The sequence below is a fragment of the Brassica napus genome, unplaced genomic scaffold (genome assembly GCF_020379485.1).
Source record: "Brassica napus cultivar Da-Ae unplaced genomic scaffold, Da-Ae ScsIHWf_44;HRSCAF=83, whole genome shotgun sequence".
In the NCBI taxonomy this organism is placed as follows: domain Eukaryota; kingdom Viridiplantae; phylum Streptophyta; class Magnoliopsida; order Brassicales; family Brassicaceae; genus Brassica; species Brassica napus.
The window spans coordinates 40,002-49,780 of NW_026016526.1; the positions used below are offsets into that span (position 1 = coordinate 40,002).

The window sequence follows — 9,779 nt, forward strand, 5'->3', positions numbered from 1 at the left end:
AGGTATTTACGACGATTTCTGCCTACGTGGAATTTACGACGATTTCTTATACGGGGTCTTTACGACGATTTCTGCCTACGTGGAATTTACGACGATTTCTTATACGTTGTCTTTACGACGATTTGTGCTTACGTGGAATTAACGAGTATTATGTTTAAATCCCTAAAATCCGAAACCTCCAAACTCCAAACCCCAAACCCCAAACCCCAAACCTGAAACCCCAAACCCCAAACCTCAAACCTCGAAACCTCCAAACCCCAAACCCCAAACCCCAAACCCCAAACCTGAAACCCCAAACCCTAAACCTCAAACCCCGAGACCTCTAAACCCCAAACCCAAAACCCGAAACCCCAAACCCCATATTCCAAACCCCAAACTCCATATTCCTTATTTTCATATATTCCAAACTCCATCTTTACGACGATTTGTGCTTACGTGGAATTTACGACGATTTCTGCCTACGTGGAATTAACGAGCATGCGTTCTTTATTTTAATATTTCGTCGTTATTTCCTTGTTGGCTTACGTGGAATTAACGAGTGTTATGTTTAAATCTCTAGAATCCGAAACCCCAAACCCCAAACCCCATATTCCTTATTTTCTACTTCATATATTCCAAACCCCATCTTTATTTCTATTCCAAACCACAATTCCCACATTTGCTTATTCATAAAACAAACTCCCACATTACCTTATTCATAAAACAAACCCCACATTATCTTATTCATAAAACAAACTCCCTCATCTTATTCATAAAACAAATACATCAATCGGATACATCGACATTCTCGTCATCACTAGAAACATCATCATTTTCATTAAACTCGTCTTCAACAGCATCGTCTGTGGCATCATCGGTAAGATCTTCGTACTCGTGATTATGCGGATCAATGAGAAGGATGTCATCAATTTCTTGTTCAGGTTCCTCGACTTCATTTATCTGTTCTTCTTGCAATGGTGGTTCTTCTCCACTGATGATTCGTCCTCGAGGTGTAACTTTGATCACTGCTAACCAATTTATACCTGAATCTCTCATCCGAGGGTATGGAAGGAAGCTAACTTGGTGGATTCAAAATTTCCTCGCTAAATACACGTAAACTATTTCCTCGTAAATAACACGCAAAGTTTACATCGTATTTACGAGAAAATTGTTTTTCCTCGTAAAATACTCGTTAAATTACATCCACTTTACGACGAAACACTTTTGTCGTTACGTTACGAGGAAATAACGATAACTTTAGTTTTCCACGTAAGTTCCTCGTAAAATCGACGTAAATTTACGAGGATTGTTTTTCCTCGTTAAATTTCCTCGCTAAGTATGTGTTTTCTTGTAGTGTGATGCAAGCCGCACGGCCAAGACAAGGATGATCAATCTTAGCAAACGGTTTCTATATGATCTTAATGCAATCGGTTCATACATCCTAGCAAAGCGGTTTCTAAGTGATCATATGAATGGGAAGCATGAAACCTCAGTCAAACAATCAAGCAATGCAACAAGGGGTTTAAACATATGAACAAGGACGGTTAGGTTAAGTTTTTTTTTTTTTTTTTTAACAGGATGAGAACAATTTAACATAGGCAATTTTTATCTCAAGATAACATTCAATTGGTTCATCAATTCAATCAACCAAATTCAAGTAAGAGATTATTAATCCTAGCAAACGGTTCTATTTGATCAAATTTAGATTAAAAACATTTAATCACTCAAAACAACCAAATTCGATTTTAAAATGAGGGTTTGCATGGTATGCAATGTGCATACGTGCGGCTAGGCTTTAGGGTATTAGGGTTTCAATTTAGATCAAACAATCAGATTAGATTTTGGGTTTTAGGGATTGGATCTATTGCCTTAGGATTTGGTTATTAGGTTTAGTTTTACCTTAACCTCAAGTCGGGTTGAATGGACCACCGAATAGAGAAGAGCCGCGAGCTGATCGTTGCTGAGATCGTCGGATCGCGAATGGGTTGCTATCGGATCGCGAACGGACTGAAGCTGAGACGGGTCGCGAACGTGCTGGCTATCGAGCTGAGTATCGAGCCGTGAACGGTATCGGGTTGCGGACAGGCTGTGTGCTGAGATCGTCTATCGGAATCGAGCTGAGACGGTCTAAGGTCGCGAGCTGAGAAACGGATCGCGAACGGGAACATGCTGAGTATCGGGTTTAGGGTTCGTGATCGCCGGTAGGGTTTATCGCCAAGGAATTAGGGTTTGAGTCTTGGGACTTTTAGCTTAGGATTCTTAGAGTAATCGTGTTGATAACCTGTTGTGAAAGTAGAGAATAGAATCTGTGTATTCTTATTAATCATAAACATATGGAGTCCTTTACATATAGGGAATTACACCGTCATAGAATAAAGGAAAGACTAGAAAGGAAATACAAATATGGAAATAGTACATAGATGAATAATGGAAACATATGGTAGACTCTCTCTCCTTTAGACATGCGGCCGGCTCTCTCTCTCTCTCTCTCTAGCAATGGGTCGGTTATGGACATCCACAATATGATTTATAACATTGTACTAGTTTTACTTTAGCCTTTACAATTGATTAAAATTACTATATCCGTGTCCGCGCTACGCGCAGATTATCCTACATTTTTATTTTTTTTAACGCTGGATAATTATGCTATTACAACTATGAGAAATATTACAGACGATTCTACAGCCGACAATTCTACCTACCGTATAAGAAATATTACATATTTCTTTAAACAATGTATAAAATTATGGTATTGTTAATTAACTTTAGCTAATTATAAAATATAAACTTCTAATTAAGGGTGTTTAATCTGGTAAAAAACAGAACCATTTAAAACATAATCAAATCGAAATAGAGAAAACGGTTTGTATTTTGTAATACTGAATATACAGAATATATGTTATTTTTAAGAAACCGCGGTATTGAATATGGCTTGGTATGTAAACCGATCAAACCGAATAAACCGATCAATAAAAATATAGTAGTATAATTATATGTAAATTATAAAAATATATTTTATAATATATACATAATTTATTTTATTCATATGATCTTCATTTTATTTTAGTAATTTAATATTTTATTTTATGCCAAAATTTATTTTTTCATTTTTATGAAACTAAACAAAACATTACTTTTACTTTTTATTGACAAATATGTGTGTTAATATTTAGTTATTTAATAGTATTATAAAATACTAACTTTTTTATTTTCAATAGAAAATATTATTATTATAAACTTAATATGTTTATTAATTTATTAAATAGTAAAATTAAAAAAATAGTCTATTTGAAAACGAAAATATCTTCATGTTATATTAAAACTAATATATAATCATATATATTAAAATTTATAAAATATTATAGAAGATTAATATATATATATGGGGCTTTGGTATAAAACCGAATAAACTGAAAACCGATGGTATATAGACCGAACCAAATAAAATTAAATATATTTTTAACATGGTAGCTATTTTTTATAAACCGAATTACCGAAAAAACCAAAAAAATGAACTGAAACCAAACCGATATCCGGATTGAACACCCTTACTTCTAATGGTCTTTCGGTCGACTCTGTTTATCTGTTTTTAATTTATTTTAATTTTTATTCTTATTTTGCCAACATGTTTATGATTAATAATATGATTATTTCTATATTGTGCTATTTTTACTCTTGTATTTTTTTCAATTTTTTTTTGTTTTGTATCTGTTATTATTTAGGGTTTTTGGTGTATTATTATTTCTGTAATGGAATTTGTGAATTTAAGTTCTATTTGAATATAAATATTTATGCACTCTGAAACTACAAATTTAACGTTCTTGTTAAATATTTTTCCTATATCTAATTTTGTTTAAGAATAAGAAAACAAAATATAGCATAAAATCTATCAATAGTAATAACACCCTTTACAAACAAAAATTGTTTGATTCATTTGACAAATCAAATGCTACTACTAAAACTTGTCATCTCCGAAAGTAATGAATCGGTGGATCCAGGAACAGTCTTGAGAATTGGACTAATCTTTTTTTTACTAAAGTAATTGTCACATGCCTAAATCTGCTCTCTGCAGACTGCAAATGTTGACTTTGACTAACTATCCCATCGGTCAGCCCATAGCAAACTTGACAATGCGTAGGAGAAGCTATTAAGTCTCGAAGTAAAAACTTAGAATGAGTAACAACAAATTTACACCCTATGTAGGGAAAATATATTACATCATTTGTTTTAAAAACATCGAGGCAAAGAAGGTGATCGTTAACAAAGATTTGTACGGCCCTAGCTGTCACGTTTAGCCTTTAAGACTTGTTCTTCTTCTCGTGATGTTTCCCTTTTCTTAACACGCATATTGTCACAATTTCCTCCCAGAACCAATACTGATTTGAAGCGAATGATAATATTGGCATGTATTCAAGAGAAGCACTGGATTTGTGACAATTCTATAGAACAATAATCCATAAGAGCATCTTAACCAAACTGTAGCAGGCCACTCCAAAACCATTATCCTTTTGTCAATGTCAATAATCATAAATGATTACTCACATACGCATAGTTTAGTAAACTATCAATGCAATATGAAAATAGAGGAAGAAACAGGGTTCTCAAAGCTATAAGACTATTGATATTACCTCGAATTTGCCGGACTAACTTCATAACAGAAAAGACAACGTGAGAGAAGGACATGAATGACAACGGGGTTATTGGAGTTGATCGTTTACGCCTTCAGCATCATTATCTTCTTTCCATTATAGAACCCAAAAAACATTCATATTTGCATCAGCTCAATATGAACAACTATAGGGATCATAACAGTATAAGCAAATCAAAAGAAAGTAATTTAATTAGAATATTAGACATTAGCAGCTGCTATTAGATTATAGAGACACCTTAGACTCTAGCAACTTCAAATTTTTGGTGTGGATTGAGCTTTTTACTTAGACAAAGTTAATCTTTATTGGTCAAGCCATCTGTAATAGACTTCTCAAAATCAGCGTCTCCAAGACATCCATCAACATCATGTCCACTCCACAGAACAACAAACATGATGCATCCATGAAAAAGAAAATCAAACCTCAATGAAAGCCAAACTTGAGATCTTATTAACCTTATCTATTGTTTTCACAAAACTCTGGTCGAGCTATACCTTTGTATGCAGTACATTATTCACCATTTGGCTATCTTGCTTGGAAGATGCTCGATCTGTAATATCAATTTCATGCAAGTTGCTAGATGTAGTCACATATGAAAGCAACTTAGTAAAGTAATCAAAGCAGAAAACATATAAATACAAAATTCTCCCTCAAACCAAAATAGTGTGCAAAAATAAGAGAACTGAAAAGAGAAAAATGTATTTTACATGTTGTCTACGCTCGTCCTTCTTCGCTTGCGTGTCCTGAGAATTGGATTCCTTTCATCTTCATCATGGCCATGTTGCAACATAGATCATCATCTCATCTACGCATCCTGTATAGACAGTTTTGGAGAAGGAAGTAAATTGTACGTACATCATGATAATAAACCGTTTGACTTAAAGAAGATACATGTTACCTTAGATAATTACAAAACTTATTGTCGTATCTGAATTAAGTTTGAATGAAGCGAAACTATTACCTTACAAAACTCCTTGTCAACTCCCATTACTCCATCACTTCAATTGTAATAATGTTTTGACTTATCTATTGTGTTCACAAAACTCCTTGTCATATCTGAATGAAGTTGCCAATGTTTGCACATGGGAGTGATGAAGTTATTATCGGGATTAAAGCAGCATATCAACATAAGTACCTTGAGTTTAAGAGAAGGTTGATGTTTGGACCTCGATGGTGAGAAAAAGAGTCACAGTTACAGGTCTGTAGGCGTTAAAAGAGAAGAATGGAGAAAGGAGAAAGTGGAGACACTTTGAAACTCCTGAGTAATCCGTTCAATCTCAACCAATTTTACCATCACCAGAAACCAAAACTCCCCAGACTCCACACTCACGGGTAAAAGCTCACAAATAATTTCAGTCCCAACGTCTCCACCGTTCCACCGTCTAAAGCCATCGATGAAACTCTGTTCCAATCATCTTTGTGGTTCGCATAGCCATCATAATCCTCAGAAGCTTGTGATACTCAACAGCCTTTGCCGCTACCAGAAGCTAAAATCCCACTGCGGCCACCGTCAATGACAAAATCCTGTGAATTTGAACTTACTTTACGACTACCAGAACTCCACCCAACCGAGGAGAGGCGTCGTTGAAAAAATAGAGGTCTGTAGAATACGGTGGAGAACAAATAAGCTTGAATACGATATATATAGAGTGCTGAGGTGAGGGAATCACAACAGTTTCATAGGCTTTTGATTGAGGCAGTAACAATGGTGCTTTAAGTGTATTAAAAGTGGTAGGCGAACGTTACACGGGATGAGCTGAGGAGATCAAAACGTCAAGGGATTCTCTCATAGAGGTGAGGAAGATGAACAGTATATGAGTTGGTTTTCGTACTGATAAGCTGGACCATAAAGTAAGCTTAGAGGAGATTAGCTTTTAATTAGGAAAGGCCCAAGTATTTTATGAAACTCAAACACGTCTATGAAATCCCAGGGAAGTTATTCATGACATGGCAAGGAGTGTGAGCTGTCAACATCTGAGTGGACGATTTTTAATGAAATAGTGACATGCCTCTCCATTAAGTATATTTGGCTTTTAGTATTGTTAGATTCAAAATCAAATTTATGTAATTTTTATATTTTAGATTTTCTATTATAATTAAATTATAAAATATATTTAAATTTTATGAGGTATGAAATTATAAGGATTAAAATAATAATTAAAAGTTTAATAAAAATATATAAACTAAAATAAATAGAAAACCCAAAGTGGGCGTAGTGGCAACCATCGAGTCATTGTGGCAAAAACTAAAATAAACATAAAAATACGAGGGTCTTAAAGAGCAAAGTAAAATATTAAGAAGCACAAAGCGCTTTATCGTCGGTCTAAATCTCAGAAGGTGCCTGACTTTCTCTCTACGGCGACGCAATTCGAAGAAGAAGCTTCTCTATCTCTCTCGACACGATGGTTCTCGAGGTGATTTTCTAATTCCACCTGCTTCTGATTTCGATCTCATAATCGATCTCTCCTTGTTTATGTTTGGATGTTTGATTTATATGCGTAGGCGACTATGATTTGCATCGACAACTCCGAGTGGATGCGAAACGGAGATTACTCTCCCTCTAGGTTACAGGCTCAAACCGAAGCTGTTAATCTTCTCTGTGGGGCCAAAACCCAGGTAAAAAAAATTGAACACTTGATTCGATTAGGGTTTTCGATTGTTCCTTCAGGCTTTGATTTAGGGATCTTTTTCCGTTTTGTAATTGCAGTCGAATCCGGAGAACACGGTGGGGATCTTGACAATGGCAGGGAAAGGAGTTAGAGTTTTGACAACTCCTACCTCTGATCTTGGCAAAATCTTGGCCTGTATGCACGGTGAGTCTAGTGACAGAGATTGGAAAACAAATTTTTTGACATCAGTTTTGCTAACTTGATCCATCTTTTTTTTCAGGTCTCGATGTGGGAGGAGAGATTAACTTAACAGCTGCGATACAGATTGCTCAGCTAGCTCTTAAGCATCGTCAAAACAAGAATCAACGCCAAAGGATTATAGTTTTTGCTGGAAGGTATTCACTTTCTTTGTGTTCATGCATAGTTATCTGTTTATTTTATTATTATTTAGCTTTCTGATGTTTGTGTTGCGCTTCTGCTTTTTTAGCCCAATCAAGTATGAAAAGAAGGCCTTGGAGGTTGTTGGCAAAAGGCTCAAGAAGAATAGTGTCTCTCTTGACATTGTCAATTTTGGAGATGATGACGATGAGGAAAAGCCTCAGAAACTTGAGGCCCTCCTTGCAGCTGTCAATAACAATGACGGAAGCCACATTGTTCATGTTCCTTCTGGAGCCAATGCTCTCTCTGATGTGCTTCTCAGGTATCATCAGTTTTCTTCCTTCTTTAGGTAGATTGTAATCGGAACAGTTCATACATTATCCAGGTTGAGAAAGGCATTTCTTGTGGTTTGCTTTAGGCCTATGAGCTCTGGAGTCTTCAAAGAACTTTGTTTCTATCTATACGTGTTTTGTTACCAGTTACCACTGTGTCTCTAGTTGTAGTTATCTTTGTAATGTGTTAAATCTTGAATTTTCTTGCAGCACACCTGTATTCACTGGTGATGAGGGTGCAAGTGGGTATGTTTCTGCGGCAGCAGCTGCAGCTGCAGCAGGTGGTGACTTTGACTTTGGTGTGGATCCAAATATCGACCCAGAACTTGCTCTTGCCCTTCGAGTCTCCATGGAGGAGGAGAGAGCAAGGCAAGAGGCTGCTGCTAAGAAGGCAGCGGATGAGGCAGGTCAGAAAGACAAAGACGGGGATACAGCTTCGGCCTCACAGGAGACGGTTGCTAGGACAACTGAGAAGAACGCTGAACCAATGGTTAGTCGTTAGTCGCTTTGTGTGTCTATCCTTTTTAGTAGTATATCATTATTATATAGCCCACATTGTTTATCAAACAACATTTTTATTAATCAAAAATTTTGTGGCAGGATGAGGACAACGCATTGCTAGACCAGGCAATTGCTATGTCCGTAGGTGATGTAAACATGTCAGAAGCGGCGGATGAGGACCAGGATTTGGCTTTAGGTGAGTAAAGCTTTGTGGTAAAATCATATTAGTGGTCTATCAAAATTAGCCTTCGCTTGTAAATGTGACAATTAGAAGATAAATTTTGATTCCTTTGGGTGTTTTGAGAAAAGACGGACCCTTATGTTTGAATCTGGTCCATGTGCAGCGCTGCAAATGTCAATGAGTGGGGAAGAGTCAGGTGAAGCTACGGGTGCTGGAAACCTCTTAGGAGATCAAGCTTTCATATCATCTGTTCTCTCGTCGGTAAGCTTTTACTTAAATAAAACGTCAGGATTTTTACAAGCTAAGTGAAAGGGAAAAGTAGATTGGTCCTAACTGTTTGCCAACGCACAGCTTCCAGGGGTGGATCCTAATGATCCAGCGGTTCAAGCGCTGCTAGCGTCTCTGCCAGACGAATCAAAGGTGCGTCTTACATTGGTTTGAACATGTTTTGTGGGTTGATAAAGAAGATACTGTGATAATGCATTATGTTAAAATTTGCAGCGTAACGAGGAAGAGAGTAACAGCAAAGGTGAGGATGAGAAGAAGTGAGGAAGGAGACAGGCGTATCATGATGGCTCTCAATAAAATGCCTCTCTTTTGTTTGGTTTGGTATGATAGAGAGATCATACGAGACTGAAGAAGAACTCTCTTATTAATCTCTACCTTTATGACCTTGTTTGTTCTCACGCTTTTTCATTAATGTTAAATGTTGGTCAAGAAATACAAGTCCAGTCGTGTCTGCGTAGGCAAGTCCTGAACCCCTGGACAAATCGTCGATTCATTTCGGTAGTTCGGTCTAGGCGCAAAAGAAAAAGCAGTTACTAAACAGATAAAATCGCAAGGGGTAAATACAATTTCACTCAAGGTAACACACAAGGCATACAAGTTTTTGATGGAACACTATTAGAACAGAGCAAGAGCATCTCCAATATAATACTCTATTTTTTCTTCTAGAATATAGTAAAAGTAAAAATGGAGTAAAAATGCTACAATTCCACTATATTTTTCACTCCATTAACAAATAATAAATAGATTATTTTATTTATGGAGTAAACTTTATTGTGGAAGGAGATTTGAAGTTGGGTTGGAGCAATCTTTACTCTATTTTTATTTTTATTCTATTTTGAAAGAAAAAATGGAGTGGGTTTGG

At 36.2% G+C, this 9,779-nt stretch overlaps 1 protein-coding gene across 1 annotated transcript; it reads left to right on the forward strand.

Annotated features, from left to right (window-relative positions):
• The first annotated feature begins 6,849 nt into the window (after window positions 1-6,849).
• On the forward strand, window positions 6,850-9,350 carry LOC125604014 (26S proteasome non-ATPase regulatory subunit 4 homolog). The gene is made up of 10 exons (XM_048774668.1): window positions 6,850-7,042; window positions 7,131-7,244; window positions 7,336-7,441; window positions 7,518-7,632; window positions 7,725-7,937; window positions 8,158-8,437; window positions 8,548-8,644; window positions 8,793-8,890; window positions 8,981-9,049; window positions 9,131-9,350. The coding sequence occupies exons 1-10, from the start codon at window positions 7,031-7,033 to the stop codon at window positions 9,176-9,178; spliced, it is 1,152 nt and encodes a 383-aa protein (XP_048630625.1). The 5' UTR covers window positions 6,850-7,030; the 3' UTR covers window positions 9,179-9,350.
• The last annotated feature ends 429 nt before the right edge of the window (window positions 9,351-9,779 follow it).

Bases quoted from the DNA above. Each gene is read 5' to 3' on its own strand.
- LOC125604014 (XM_048774668.1), top strand. The intron at 7,633-7,724 runs GTATTCACTTTC...CTGCTTTTTTAG, and splicing joins ATTATAGTTTTTGCTGGAAG to CCCAATCAAGTATGAAAAGA. The intron at 7,938-8,157 runs GTATCATCAGTT...ATTTTCTTGCAG, and splicing joins CTCTCTGATGTGCTTCTCAG to CACACCTGTATTCACTGGTG.